Genomic DNA, 16,325 nt, shown 5'->3' with positions numbered 1-16,325 from the left:
CTTCATTTAGTTGTTTTTCTGGAGTTTTATCTTGTTCCTTCATCTGGTACATAGCCCTCTGCCTTTTCATCTTGTCTATGTTTCTGTGAATGTGGTTTTTGTTCCACAGGCTGCAGGATTGTAGTTCTTCTTGCTTTTGCTGTCTGCCCTGTGGTTGATGAGGCTATCTAAGAGGCTTGTGCAAGTTTGCTGATGGGAGGGACTGGTGATGGGTGGAGCTGACTGTTGCTCTGGTGGGCAGAGCTCAGTAAAACTTTAATCCTCTTGATTGCTGATGGGTGGGGCTGGGTTCCCTCCCTGTTGGTCGTTTGGCCTGAGGCAACCCAACACTGGAGCCTACCTGGGCTCTTTGGTGGGGCTAATGACAGATTCTGGGAGGGCTCACGCCAAGGAGTGCTTCCCAGAATTTCTACTGTTAGTGTCCTTGTCCCCACTGTGAGCCACAGCCACCCCCTGCCTCTGCAGGAGACCCTCCAACACTAGCAGGTGGGTCTGGTTCAATCTCCGCTGGAGTCACTGCTCCTTCCCCTGGGTCCCGATGTGCACACTACTTTGTGTGTGCCCTCCTAGAGTGGAGTCTCCGTTTCCCCCAGTCCTGTCGAAGTCCTGCAATCAAATCCCACTAGCCTTCAAAGTCTGATTCTCTAGGAATTCCTCCTCCCGTTGCCGGAACCCCAGGTTGGGAAGCCTGACGTGGGGCTCACAACCTTCATTCCAGTGGGTGGACTTCTGTGGTATAAGTGTTCTCCAGTCTGTGAGTCACCCACCCAGCAGTTATGGGATTTGATTTTACTGTGATTGCACCCCTCCTACCGTCTCATTGTGGCTTCTCCTTTGTCTTTGGATGTGGGGTATCTTTTTTGGTGAGTTCCAGTGTCTTCCTGTCGATGATTGTCCAGCAGCTAGCTGTGATTCTGGTGTTCTCACAAGAGGGAGTGAAAGCATGTCCTTCTACTCTGCCATCTTGGTTCCTCCCCTTTAGGTGTGTTTTAGTTGCTCATTGAAACATTTTTATGATGGCTACTTAAAGTCCTTGCCAAATTGTTCCAACATTTGAAGTATCTCAGTGTTGGTACCTGTTATCTTTATTCATTCAAGTTGTGATTTTCCAGAGTGGTTTTTAATTGTATCTTGAACATTTTGACTATTATGTTAGGAGGTTCAGAATCCTATTTAAGTCTTCTTTTTTAAGTAGGCAGGTCCTGGGCCACTTTTTTGGGCTGTGGTTCCAATAACAATTTATTTTTCAGAACATTAGTAGTTTTATTCTGGCATGCTTCGTTCCTATGCTACGCATATGTGAAAAATCTGTATTCTGCTTTTGATGGATGAAGTGTTCTAAACACATCAGTTAGGTCAAGTTAATTGGTAGTGCTGTTCATGTCACCTGTATCCTTACTGAGTTTTTGTTTACTTATTCTATCAATTACTAATAGAGGGGTGTTGAGATCTCCAGCTGTAATTGTAGATTTCTCTATTTTTCTTCTCAGTTCTGTCAGTTTTTGCCTCATATAAGTGATGCTCTGTTGTTAGATGTATACACATTAGGGTTGATACATCTCTGATAATTGACCCTTTTATCATTATGTAATGTCCCTTTTTATCCTTGATAATTTTCCTTATTCTGAAGTCTACTTTGTCTGAAATTAATACACAAACTTCAGTTTTCCCTTGATTGTTATTTGCATAATAAAGCTTTCTCCATTCCTTTATTTTTGGCATGAGTCTTTTTTTTTTTTGGCTGTGTTGCTTCTTTGTTGCTGCACACAGGCTTTCTCTAGTTGTGGTGCGCGGGCTTCTCATTGCGGTGGCTTCTCTTGTTGCGGAGTAGGGGCTCTAGGTGCAAGGGCTTCAGTAGTTTTGGCTTGTTGGATCTAGAGCACAGGCTTAGTAGTTGTGGTGCATGGGCTTAGTTGCTCTGTGGCATGTGGGATCTTCCCAGACCAGGGCTCAAACCCATGTCTCCTGCATTGGCAGGTGGATTCTTAACCACTGTGCCACCAGGGAAGTCCCTTGGCGTTACTCTTTATATTTAAAGTGGATTTCTTGTAGACAACATATAATTGGGTCTTGATCTTTTATCAAATTTCACGATGTATGGCTTTTATTTGGTGTGTTTAGACCATTCTCATTTAAAGTATTGATATAGTTGGGTTAAAGTCTACCATTTTGTTTTCTGTTTGTTGCATCGTTTGTGCTTTGTTTCCTTTTTTCCTTTCCTAATTTAAGTTGAGCATTTTTATGTTTTCATTTTATCTCTCCCATTGACTTATCATTTATACTTCTAGAATTACTTTTTTAAACTGTTTTTTCTAGGATTAATAATATATATTTTAAAATAATTTTAATCCACCTTCAAGTAATTTGCTGTTTCATGTGTAATGAAAGGACCTTAACAGTATATTCCCAATTCCTCCTTCCTGTCTCTTATGCATTGTTTTCATGTATTTTACGTCTACATATGCTATATTTACCCAATACAGTGTTACTCTGATTATCTATTTTCTTTTTCAGTATGACCTCTAGAAATTTTTAAATTACATATGTGGCTCACATTATATTTCTACTGAATGATTCTGCTCTAGAATTCTGGCTATCACCTATCCTACTACCTAACTCCTATCATCTGTTTTTCAATCCTGTTGTTGGTCTATTCATTATGTCATGTTTCCACTCTGAATTCTTCTTTCTAGATTCTGAATCTAGAAAGTGTTTCCCCACTTTTTATTCCTAGTGGGTTTTGATTCCTTGAGGGGATAGATTTGTGTTGATAGTCTCCAAGCTTACCACTTAATTTTCTTTTCCTTTTTCAATTATTTTCACTTAATTTTTAGTTGAACTTCGGTTTTCAGCACATTTGCTTCCTCATGTGATTTGCTCACATGGTGTACCATCTAGTGGTAGTAGAGGGTAACCTTCATTCCCCAAAGTTTAACTCTGCTCCTGTGAGATGACTTTGAATGCTATTATAGGGAACTTTACTAAGAGAAGGAAGCCATCAATGAATTTTAAATGTATATTTTGATATTAGTTTTATATCAGGGTTATGTTACATTGTACTATGTGTGCTATATGTATAGTTTGTCTCACCCCAATATAATTTTCTTTTAATTGTTAGATAGCTTTATAGTTGACTTTGTTTTATAATATTTATAATTTTTATGATTTATTTTGTATCATAGGCAAGGCAAAACTGCCTAAGAACAGAATAACTAACTGATTGTGGACAGTTTAGGGACTAAACTAGAGACTAGAGGCTGTAGGAGGTGTCCTTAAGTAACATAATCTAGTAGGAGGAGTAAAACACATTGGCAGAGTTCATTTTAATTACCATATAGTTAATATTCTAAGAGGTACAAAGTAAAGTGTCATATCTGGAAAAGGTTTTATAAGAAAAGAGATATTTTCAAAGGTCATTTAGTCGTAGATGTGATGCCAGTCTGCTGTGAAAAGACAATTAAGGGCTTGTGCTCTGGAATTAGACTGCTTAGGTTTGAATGTGCCATTTTTGAGCTGTGTGATCTTGGGCAAGTTATGTATCCTTTGAGTCTTAGTTTTTCAAGTTAACAGTGTTATTCTCTTTTCCTATAGGAAATCTAAAGATATAATCAGCAAAACAACTTCTCACAGTGAAAAATTTGGTGCTGATTTTGATGACTTGTCAGCGGAACTCAGACATTTTAACCAGGAAGGTACAAAACTGGTTGAAGAGTCTGAGAAACACTGTGATAAACTCAGTAGCAACCTTGAAGTAATATCTCAAGAGAATGAACAGAGATGTGAGGCTCTGAACACAAGCACACTTTGTTTTTCTGAACAGTGGGTATCTTGCTTAAATAAAAGGGAAGAGGAACTTCAGAATTTATTGAAGGTAATAACTTTGTAACTGGAACCTCCTTTGGGGAGAATAGTGATAATCAGAAAATTAAATATTCTTGGCTAAGAATTGGTTTCAAAACACATGATATTTTAAAGTATATATATTTTTTTTTTTTTTTTTTTGGCTGCATTGGGTCTTCGATGCTGCGCGCGGGCTTTCTCTAGTGGCGGCGAGCGGGGGCTACTCTTCATTGCGTTGCGCAGGCTTCTCATTGTGGTGGCATCTCTTGTTGAGGAGCGCGGGCTTCAGTAGTTGTGGCTCGCGGGCTCTAGAGCTCAGGCTCAGTAGTTGTGGCTCAAGGGCTTAGTTCCCACGACATGTGGGATCTTCCCGGCCCGGGGCTCAAACCCGTGTCCCCCGCATTGGCAGGCGGATTCTTAACTACTGTGCCACCAGGGAAGCCCTTAAAATATAATTAATGACTTAAAATTTTAAGTGTAACAGTTGGTATGCTTATATATGATCTTGTTTCACATATATGTTTCCTAGATCTTCAAATTATTTAACATTTATCTGATCTGTCCTATATCTATCTGTGGTTTTTGACTTGTTAGTTCCTTCAGTTAAGAGCACCCCGTCTTTTGATATATAATACTTTTCACTTATGTATGCTTTTTACTTTTCTCCAGGTACATTCAAACTGTTATTGCTTTAATTATTTAGGATATTGTTCTGGTTACTCAGAAGATATCTGATAGATTTGTGGGTTTGCTTGAACTTAACACTTGCATGAGCCCTTTGTGGCTTGGTTTTTCTTCTGTGCAATAAAAGGATTTTACTAATATTCTCAGGAATTAGGTAAAAGAACTTAAGTATTTTAAGCTATATAAGCTATTTTCACTAAAAGGAACCATGACTAGTGGAAAAATAGGTAATTTCAGGTTTGGCGCAGGAAGTGTACCAGATGAGCCTACAGATCTTGTCATACCAGAACGTAAGGAAGCTGTTAAGGGTTAGTGGGGCTGTGTCAAAAAGACTTAGGAGCCAACTTGATGACACTCCCCTGTTTAAAGGTGGTATAATTTGAGCATCAAAAAGAGTAATTGCTACAATAGATTAAGATACGTCAAATATGTTAAAATTGATGAATTCATAAAAATTTCATTAGTCTCCTTTGGATCACGCTAGGGAAGCAAGAAATGATTCTGAGAAGTGGTAAATAAAGGGAAACAATTGAGCATCCATCTGTCTTTCCTGAAAGAACTCTATTTTGGTTCAGCAGGGTAATGGATGAAGAAAACTGTTTCAAAGAAGAATCCCAGCTAATAAAATGCAGAAGAAATGACAGAATTAGGATATCACAATTTTGCAACCCTTAGTGAAATAATCCCTGTGGACATTAATGACTGCTTACACCATTTGATCAAAAGCTGAAGGAGATCTTTATAATTAAGAGGGTGACCACACTCTAACACATGGATTAATCTTTTTTTTGGCTGTGCCACGTGGCTTGTGGGATTTTAGTTCCCCGATCAGGGATTGAACCCAGGGCCTCAGTAGTGAAAGCGTGGAGTCCTATAACCACTGGACCACCAGGGAGTTCCCCACACTGATTAATCCTAACGTGAGAGACACGACCAGGCATTATGTGCTTTCAGTACCACCTATGAAATATGCTTGCCCAAAAGTTAAAACCTGATTTAGATCAAGGCTTTAGATCTAACTAATTTGTAGAAAATACAGAGGACAGATGAACATGTGAAAATAACAGCTTAGAGGTGCAATCGACAAAATCCAGAAATAGAGGTATTCAGTAGAGCACAAAGACCTGGTTTCTTCAATGAAAATTTTTTTCAAGGAGAAAAGTATGAGGAAGGATAACTTATATCAAGAGAGAGTTAAGACAAGAGGGCCTTAAGACCCGGTTTTCCTGAGATAGTCCTTGTTTATATCTATTGCACTGGGGTTATTATTATTAATGGCCCTTTTTACTCTGAGAATATCTGTTTGGATGATAAATTATATAGTCAGTTAAGACATATCAGCCAAATATAATGATGAATTCTGATTCAAACAAAACAAGTCTGAAAAACAGACAATTGGTGAAATTTGAACACTGACTAGACATTTGATATAAAGAAACCAATGTTAAATTTTTTAGAAGTGAGAGTGGTCTTAAGAAGCTCTTAACTCTTAGAGAAGTATGCTGAAGTAAATGGATGAAATGATATAGGATTTGCTTCAAAATAATCCTGGTGGAGAGCAGGAGTAAGTGGCCAATCTTGTTTGATCTATATCCCATGTAGTAATAAATGTTGAGGCTGGGAGTGAATATAAGGGGGTTATTATTATTATTTCTACTTTTGCAGTTTCTAAAACTTTTATTATGGAAAATTTCAAGGTAAGGAGAAGTTAAATATTGCATAAAGCACCGACAACTTTGATTTTAATAATGAAGTCTCATTTGCATCATTTACAGGTTGTACAACAAGGTTGTGAGGCTTCAAGTTCAGAGATTACTGAAAAATTAATTGGGCATAAAGCAGCTAATGAGAACCAGCATAACATTCTTCTTGGTCAGATAACTATTGATGAAGAAGAATTAATGACACAAAGTCAAGAACTTAATAAAACTGTAAAAATTGGTTTGACTAAGCTTAATTGCTTTCTGCAACAGGATCTGAAACTGGATATCCCAACAGGTACTTTAAAAGGGAAATGGAATTGTTAAATTTTTTGAAGTTGAATTCAACTGTATACAGTGCTAGATGTTCAGAAAAACCAGGTCCTGCCATTGTCTGATAGGAATTTACCATCTCACTCTGATCAACTCAAATATGGAAAAATTAGAACACCAAAATAGCTTTGATCAAGCATTAAATGATGCACATGACATATACTCCCAGACACTTGGGCATCATAAATTCAGTAAAAGTTTACAAACATTCAGGGAACTGGCTTTGGTTAAGAGCGTACATTTTAAAAGCAAATAAAAAGAAAACCAACCATCTATCTAGCACTGTTTATAAAAGGACATTTTAATACCAAAAATAGTGGAGGAATGTAATTAAATAAATCTAGTTTAATGCAGAGCTTACCACATTGCGCATTTTCTTATGTGTACCTCTCATTTTGTCATGACTGTTAGATTGGCATTTAGGAATTACCGTTTTGGGAGGTCAGAGATGGCAAGGATCAGTGTAGGCTATAATGATTCAGGGACGCCTTCATGAAAGAAGGTGTAACAAACTGTTTCACACAGGATGCGTAATTGAGTTATTCATTAGATTGTGGTAGGGCTAGCACACCCTGTAAGTTTAGTAAAAATTACTGAGTGAATTTTGTGGTGTGTAAATTACACTTTAAAGCTTTTTTTTTTTTAGCAATTATAAAAGAGGATGGCACTAAAGGATGTCAATTTATTTTTTCCCAAAGACTCTTGATATTTATTGTCCACTTTTCAATGAAATAAGGAATATAAACATTAAGTGAAAAAGCAAGTGCCTGTGTAAATTATGAGAGCATGAGTTATTATAAAGAAAGGTAACTGGTTAATATGTAGCTGCCACCAAATGTAGTGAAATGATTATCCCCGTCAAACTGATCATGCTGCCATTCCTCAGAACACTCTGAATCCTTTTAGATCCTACAATACATCTTCTATACATGCTCAGAGATGGAAAATTTCATGTTTTGGTGTAGGTGGAATCTTGAAAATGGTTGAGTCTATTTAAGATCAGTTGTCAAGTTAGGAAATATTTTAAGCAACATATGCCTGACAGATAGCAAGACTGATTCTCATATGTGGCAATGGTTCTATTTTTGGAAGACAAAGACTTATTGGGAGGTATAAGTTCTAGCATTTAAAAAAATACCTTACTCATATCCCACACTTCAGTTTTTACCACTTATATTATGTCCACTAAAGGTACGACACCACAGAGGAAAAATTATTTATACCCATCAACACTGGTGAGAACCCAGCCACGTGAACAGCTCCTTGATCAGTTGAAAAGGAAACAGCCTGAGCTGTTAATGACACTAAACTGTTCAGAAAACAACAAAGAAGAGACCAGTCAGGTAAAATTTATTTTAGGCATCGTAATTTTAGAACTCTCCCATGAACTCTTTTTTAAAAAAAAAATAGTTATTTATTTATTTAGATTGTGCCAGGTCTTAGCTGCAGCAGGCAGCCTCCTTAGTTGCGGCTCATGGGCTCCTTAGTTGCGGCATGCATGTGGGATCTAGTTCCCTGACCAGGGGTCAAACCCGGGCCCCCTGCATTGGGAGCGTGGAATCTTATCCACTGCACCACCAGGGAAGTCCCTCCCATAAACTCTTGATGTCATCATCTTCACGAGAAGAATTTTATTCTTTGCCCTTCAGTCCTACCCTGTCTCATTAAGGATAGTTGACTGCTAAGCCTGTTTGTTTTAATTGGGCCATTTTTTATGATTAGACTCATAGATAATTATAATAGACAATGTTTATGTTGTGTTTATTATGTGCCCGACACTGTTCTAAACACTTTACATATATATTTACTCAGTTAATTGTCTCAATAACTCTATAAGGTGAATGCTAGTACTATCCCCATTTTAACAGGTGAGGAAACTAAGAATTACCTTGTCCTAAGTCACAAGGATGGAGGTGGAATTAGAACCTAGCTCCACAATCTGTGCCCTTAACTATAGTAATTATAGAAAAGTTGGGAAATTGGAAAGTAACAAAGAAGATAAAAAATAAACTGTAATCTCTTTATTCTGAGATTACCATATTTAACATTTTATTATAGGTACTCCTCTATATGAAAACATAATAGGAATTATTTTCATTACTTTGTAGACTCCCTACTGATTTTGTTGAGGTTTAACTTTTATGTAATGGACATTGTGTTATTTTCAAAGAAGAAAACTGCCTTTACTTGTGTGAAGGTTTTTAAGCCCTGGGACTTAATCACTTATCAGCTTCTTATTTTAGGACTTGGATGAAGAAAAGGCGGTTCTGGTGCACACTGTTGAAGAACCTCTAAGTCAAGAACCATCTGTAGACACTAGTTTGGATTGTTCATCAAGTGGTGGGGTTCCATTTTTCCAGGTACCTCATTATATCCTATCAGATAACCCTTCCACATCTGATGTAAGTCAGTCATTTGCGATTCAGTATAAAGGCATTACTCTTGGTGGGTGGAATAGAAAAAATATTTTAGTCATTCCTTTGGGATGGCTTGTTAACTTTTCTGATTTAAATTATTTACACAAGTATGATAATCGATTAGGGGTTTTTGGTAGGATAAATAAAGGCAAAATAGGACTTAATCCCATCCTTAGCTGGTAATCTTCTGCTGTTATATTTATCCCTTTATCTGCTTCCTACATACTAAGAGTGATACTAAAAACAGTCATTTCTCTCTTCCTTCACCTTTGACATGGAAGTCCTGGAGCCTGTCTCTGTCTATGATCAGACTTTGAAGGCTAAGAAGTTTAAAAGATTGAGAGACCGAATGCCTCTCTGTTAAATGACTGATTCTCCAACTTGAGGCTTTTCTCCTATTCACTATTCCCCCACGTAGCCTCCTGCCTTGATCTTGTGTGTTTAAATCCCATGCCCTCTCCTATCACTTTTTCATCACTGTTGGGAGTATGGCACTGTAAACTATCTACATCTTTCCCTCTAATTTGAAGTCATGAGCCTAGACAGTCTGTGAGGTAAGGATTTCCTTACTTACATAGGACATTGATGTCTACATTTTATAGTTGAAGTGCTGCTTCTGATATGTATATGCTTGTACCTGTCTTTAATAGACCTGCAGGTCTTTCCACCAAGATCTAAAGATTCTCCATCCCTGATTTAAGCTGTTAAAACTTCTAGCTCAGATTTTATTAAATTCCTCTCTGTCTGCATCAAAGCAGTTTTATCTCCAAAGTCTTCCTACCTTTTGCTTCATTCTTTACTATTAGAAAACTCTAGATATATTTCTTTCTCTTTATCGACCCTCTCTTCTATCTTATAAAGTTAAGAAAAGGGGGAAAGTTAAGAGAAGAGAACCTTAGTGACTACTTAATCCCTGTTTGGAAATCCTTTCGTTATTAAAGTTTATGATGTTTTGAAGGCCAGGCTTAGTGGTTCAGCTATGGAAAAGAAGTTCCTATAGTACCAGAAAAGACTTGGGATTGGATTTTAGACCTTTAGCTGAAGTACAGAAATTATTTTTACTCTGATAGCAGTCTGATATGGGGAAATTTTCTGGGTTAAAAACTTTAAAGTTGGTTTATGATTTGTCTAAGAATTGTTGAGTGGGTCTACAATGAAAGTCGTCAGTTACTTAAAGCCTCTCTAAGGGCAAGTACAAGGATTCCAATGAAATATTTCCAAATGAGAAATATAAGTTTTTTAAAAGATAAGATACAATTTAAATAAAAAGTGTCTTGAGGTAGCCTGTATATCAGATTCTGTGCTTAAAATAGAATTGCCTTTTTTTTTTTTTTTTTTGCCCGCACTGCACCTCTTGTAGGATCTTAGTTCCCTTACCAGGGATTGAACCCAGGCCCTCAATAGTGAAAGCACGGACTCCTAACCACTGGACCACCAGAGAATTCCCAGAATTGCCATTTTTGTACAATAACAAATCTTTGTTTCCCTAGAGCAAGATTTCTAGCAGCCACATTATTGACATTTTGAGCTGGATAATTCTTTGTTGTGGTGACTTGTCCTATGTATTATGTTTAGCAGCTTCCCTGGCTTTTGTCCACTAGAAGCCAGTAGCAACCCCCTAGTTTTAACAACCAAAAATGTCTCCAGACAGTACCACATGTCCCCTTGGGTGCAAAATCTCCCTACTGAGAACCATTGCCCTACAGTAAAATCTGTAATTATTCCTTGGAAAATCATACAGAAAATTAATATTTCTTTCAACCCCCTCTTGGTGATAAAATGAAGAAGGCATTCATTTCTACTTGCCAGATTGTTGGCTCAAATTTGTGCTGAGTGTTTTCTAAAGTTTTCCACACCTAATTTCTTGCCTATAAACCAGAGAACTATGAAAATAGAATATGATTAATATGTATTAGATGTTACTTTATATTGACTTAATTTTCCCCCTTAAATCCACAGCATAAAAAATCACATGGAAAAGATAAAGAAAACAGAGGCATTAATCCGCTGGAGAGGTCTAAAGTAGAAGAAACTACAGAGCAATCTGTTATGAAGAGCAGATTACCTCTACGAGCCCAGAACAATTTTTAGTTAACTTGAGGACAGGTAATTTTACTTTCTAAGAAAAATGAAAAATAAAACCTGTAACCCCAGAACTTGAGCCTTGTGTATAGATTAAAAACGAGTAGAAAATATCAAGGCAGTACTGTAAATTAGTTGAATTTATTATCTACCCATTTTTTTCTGTCATTGCTGTAGTTTACTGTATATTAAGTTGGGTTTCATTTGGGATTTGCATTGAGTAAATATGCATTTCTAGCTTTTGATATAAAATAGCTCTTTCATAACAAATGAAAAATATTTTTCTAGTATATTACTAAATAGCAGATATATAGAAGCTGCAGTGTTCTTTTAGGCTTGAACTTATATACGTAAATATCACCAGCGCATGGTTTTAGGAAGGACCGTATCCTTTCTTTTCTTGGTATGATTGAATTATGTTTATATTTGCTTGCCTCCTTCCCTAGACTTTTTCATTCTGCCTTCTCAGCAAACTTTCTCCCTTTTTTTGTCACCAAACCATTTGTAGAGCTACAAAATGGTATCCATTATTATTATGAGAGAGCCAGAATTTTACCTAGGAATCTTTTACACTTTTCTGTGGTTATCTCTAAAATTGCTGTCAACAGTAAACACAACCCTAGAAGTATCCCTTCCTTCAATATTTTAATTTGTTTCCCCCTAGATATGAAAGCATTTCATTCCTTTATGAGGCCTAACACATTAGTCCCCACAGAGTTCATAAGAAGCCATCTTCTCCAGAATATAGATTGCTATTATGAGAGAACTACCTGGAGTTCTGATTAATGGCTATGTGACCCTATTTTGAAGCCTGTATCTTGTGCAAAAGCTCAAAGTGTTTAAGCGCTTTTTGAAGCTATTAATTATGACTATCATTTATATTCTTTTGTTTACCTGGTGAAACTTTTTGTTGTTCTTTGTATATAATAAAATATGTGTGTATATATTTTTCGCTATTGAAATCTTAACCCTTATTAGAAGGGCCCTGACAATTTTGATCTGGCAGCCAAATTTCTGGAAGTTAGGATGTTTGAGCATGAAGAACCAGAGCACTTAGAAGGAATATATGTGAAGAATAAATTTAGTGCACACATCAAGTTTAAGTGTATAAATTCAGATTTGATTCTGATAGCTAAGTAAAACCAAACCCTGTTGGAGAATTAGAAAATGTGCTACTTCAAGGAACTAAGTTTGCCTTGCAGAGTGCTAATTATCTTAATAAAAATGATCATATAATTTCTCTGCAAAATCAGATGTCAACATAAGCTATGGATAATATCTAAAAAAATAAGCTACCCTCAGTAAATCCATGATTAATAAATTTGGTTTCTAAATTTTGGTTGTCTCATTATTTCTTATTTGGCAATGGGTATGTTTACAGAGTTAAGCCAGTTATATTAAAATTCCTAAAATAAAACTTCTACAGAAGTACCAGCAAGGAAGAAGGGCCTTGGTAAACATCCCGGCTTTCAGTTGCACTTGAAGGGGCTATGATTTAGTGTAAGATTAATGAGAAACAGATTGGGCCTCACAGGGCGTGAAGTCCAGCTTTAAGTCATCTCATTCCCTAAGTTTTAAAGTTATCTAGGAATGCTAATGCAACTGGTTGAACTGCCTGACAGAAGCAAAAATAAATCTGCAGAATTTTAACATCCAGAGCCTTAAATTAGCTCTGTAAATTTTAATATACAATGTCAAGGACTCAACAAATAACCCTCAGCAAAAACAGAGTAGGTAGCTTCAAGGACCCATTCCTCCTCAGAGGCAAAAACATTCAGAAGCAATTTTGTCAGAACTTGTAAGCAAATGTTGAATCAAGAACAAAGTGACTTAAAAACTAGGAAAGCTTTTTGGTGTTTTACTTGCCCTTGTTCCATTCCCCTTCCCAGCTATGTGGTGGTCTTGAAGACATGCAGAAGCCCATCGTTCTCAGAGTGAGACCCTGTTCCCTGGTCCTGAAGGAGCAGAGGAGATCTTAATCTCAGAAAGTTGTTTGTTGAAACCTGTCTAAGCCAACCTGAAGGACTGAAGCAAGGCACTTGCCTTTGTTTCATCTAACTCAGAACTCAGGGTGGAAAAATGGCAGGTATTTCTCAAAAATATTGTAAGGCAAATGAACAACCTGCTGCCACCTTTGGCAAAGGATTACAGTTGAGGTAAATAAAGGAGTGCCTAAAGCCTGAGAGGAAAAAATGGGAGAGAATTTCCTAGGGAAATTAGGCTACTCACAAACAACAGTGTATACTAGGGAACTGAGAAAGCCATCAGTTAGGCCAAGTTGCATGCTTAGAAAAGACCTGAGAAGACCTAAGTGTTCACTGCTGGCTGAACTCTAGGCTCAGCACAAGCAGGAAGTGAAGGCTAAGCAGATTTAAAATGACCTAGCTAAGCACTTAAAGGAGTGCTCCAACACAGCCAACCTACAAAGACTGGGAGGATTTTTTTTTTCCTTTTTTTTCTTTTTATTCTTGTTTTATGTATTTATTTTTTGGCTACTAGCATTCAAGGAAATCTGTCAACACACTAGCTGAACACAAGCAAAAATATAGTCTTTAGAGACTACGTAAGTCAAAGAATTGAGACTTTACAAAAGAATAGTTCAGAAAAGTCACTAAATAAATTGCTACAGCCCACAGCAAGGAACAAAAACAAACCCCGAAGCATGAAGAATCTGATTTCCAAAGTTACCCTATTATAATATTCAAATGTTCAGTTTTCAACAAAAACTAGGAATTATGCAAAGAAAGTATGGCTCATTCACAGAAGAAATGAACATAAACCATCCCTGAGGGAGCAGAAACTTTGGACTTTAAATCAACTGTCTCATATATGCTCAAAGAGCTAAAGGAATCCAGTATGAAAATGTCTCAACAAATAGAGGATATCCGTGAAGAAACCATAAAAAGGAACCATACAAATTTGGAGCTGAAAAGTAAGATAACTGACATGAAAAAAATCACTAGAGGCTTCCAATAGTAGATATGATCAGGCAATAGAAAGCCAGTGAACTTGAAGCTAGGTCAATTGAAATTGTCCAGTTGAAGAAGCAAAAAGGGAAAAGAATGAAGGAAAAAGTAGAACTTAAGAGACATGTGGAGCACAATGAAGCATACCAATATTTACAAAAAAGAGAGTATCAGAAGAATAGGAGAGAAAGAAAGAGGCAGACAATACTTGAATAAATAATGGCTGAAAACTTCTTAGATTTGTTAAAACACTCAAATCTACACATCCAAGATGCTCAATAAATCCAAACAGGATAAACTCAAAGAGATCCACAACAAGACAATCAAACTGTTAAAACTGAAGACAGAATCTAGAAAGCAGCAAGAGTGTAGTCTTCAGGAAAATGCAAATCAAAACCACAATGAGATAACCCTACATCCACAAGGATAGCTATAGTAAAAACAGAAAATAACAAGTCCTGGTGAAGATGTTCAATGGGAACTCTCACATATTGCTTGTGGGAATGTAAAGTGGTTCAGCCACTGTTTAAAAGTTTGGTGGTTCATAAACAAGTTAAATGTAGAATTACCATTTCACCCAGCAGCTCTACTCCTAGGTATCTACCCAAGAGAAAAGAAAAAATTTATCCACACAAATTTGTACACAAATGTTCGTGTTAGCACTATGAGCTAAATGGTATAAACAATCCAAGTGTCCATCAACATATGAATGGATAAATGATATGTGTTATATACATATAATGGATTATTACTCAGCCATAAAAAAGAATGAAGCACTGATACATGCTACTGTGTGGATAAATCTTGAAAATATAATGCTATGTGTAAAAAGTCAGATGTAAAAATTCATATATTGTATGTTTACATTTTTATGAAATATCCAGAATAGGTAAATTCATAGAAACAGATTGGTGGTTGCCAAGGCTGTTTTGAGTTGAGGGAAAGGGCATGATTGCTTAATGAATATCGAGTTCTCTTTTGGGATGTTAGAAATGTGTTGGAACTAGATAGATGTGGTGGTTGTACAACGTTGTGAGTATACGAAGTGCCACAGAATTATGTACTTTAAAATGATTTATTCTAGGGACTTCCCTGGTGGCACAGTGGTTAAGAATTCGCCTGCCAATTCTTAGGGGACACGCGTTCGATCCCTGCTCCAGGAAGATTCCACATGCTGTGGAACAACTAAGCCTGCATGCCACAAATACTGAGCCCGTGTGCCACAACTACTGAAGCCCAAGCGCCTAGAGCCCATGCTCTGCAACAAGAGAAGCCACCGCAATGAGAAGCCCATGCACCGCAACGAAGAGTAGCCCCCACTCACTGCAACTAGAGAAAGCGCGCGCAGCAATAAAGACCCAATGCAGCCATAAATAAATTAATTAATTAAAAAAAATAACCTAGTATACCAAGAGACAGACCAAAAACCCACAGAAAAGACAACAGAAACAAATTACAGAAATTACAGCTAACTGAGTTGCCAAACAAGATCTTTTATTTATTTATTTTTTGCCACACCATGCAACTTGCAGGATCTTAGTTCCCCGACCAGGGATTGAACCCAGGCCATGGCAGTGAAAGTGCTGAGTCTTAACCACTGGACTGCCAGGGAATTACCAAAATTCTTTAAATGTTTAATTTTATGGAATTCCCAAACAAGATCTTTTAAAATTAAAAAAAAAAGAATCAGATGGAAATTCTAGAACTGAAAAATACAATAAATTATGAATACAGGGGATGCGTTTAGTTGCTGAATAGACAGTTAAAAAGAGTTTCAAAAAGTGGATGATAGGTTAGAAGAAAATTGTTACACTGAAGCATAGCAAGACAAAAGGATGAGAAATATGAAAGAAACAGGATGTGGTGAAGATATCTAACATCCATATAATTAGTGCCTCATAAGGAAAAAGAGAGAATGGGACTGAAGCCCTGTAATTCCTGAGCAGGATAAACGCAAAATCACACCTAGGTACACCATAGGCAAACTGCTAAAAGGTTAAATGAAATAAGAAAGTAAAAACAATAGAGATACTTAAACTGCTGAAACAAAATAACTGATTGCCATCACAGAACTCTATACCTAATGAAAATATTTTTCAGAAATGATGGTTCATTAAAGGCATCTTATGTGTCTAAGAAATGAAAATTGATTTTTGTCATCACCAAACTGGCACTAAAGGAAACACTAAAGAGTGTTCTTTAAGTGAAAAGAAAATGATACCAAATGGCATCTCAGAGATGCAGGAAAGAATAAAGAACAATGGAAAATATAAATGCATCAGAAAGGTAAATAATCACTATAA

The 16,325-nt window shown here is 36.8% G+C and overlaps 1 protein-coding gene across 2 annotated transcripts in view; it reads left to right on the top strand.

Moving 5' to 3' along the window:
- The window catches only part of KIF11 (kinesin family member 11), a 60,429-nt gene extending 45,250 nt beyond the window's left edge, over window positions 1-15,179 (top strand). The window contains exons 18-23 of one of the 2 annotated variants that reach the window (XM_059899790.1): window positions 3,592-3,871; window positions 6,300-6,522; window positions 7,749-7,900; window positions 8,801-8,917; window positions 10,934-11,080; window positions 15,107-15,179. In XM_059899790.1, the coding sequence (XP_059755773.1) occupies window positions 3,592-3,871; window positions 6,300-6,522; window positions 7,749-7,900; window positions 8,801-8,917; window positions 10,934-11,065 (904 nt within the window). In that variant the 3' untranslated portion in view covers window positions 11,066-11,080; window positions 15,107-15,179. Of the gene's footprint in view, window positions 1-3,591; window positions 3,872-6,299; window positions 6,523-7,748; window positions 7,901-8,800; window positions 8,918-10,933; window positions 11,155-15,106 lie in introns of those variants that run through there. The other variant, XM_059899789.1, reaches the window with a different exon arrangement.
- Window positions 15,180-16,325: the final 1,146 nt, after the last annotated feature.

This window comes from Balaenoptera ricei, chromosome 16 (assembly GCF_028023285.1).
Source record: "Balaenoptera ricei isolate mBalRic1 chromosome 16, mBalRic1.hap2, whole genome shotgun sequence".
NCBI classification, from domain to species: Eukaryota; Metazoa; Chordata; class Mammalia; order Artiodactyla; family Balaenopteridae; genus Balaenoptera; species Balaenoptera ricei.
Note: the sequence above shows the minus strand (reverse complement) of the source record. Positions and strands in the feature narration are given on the sequence as shown.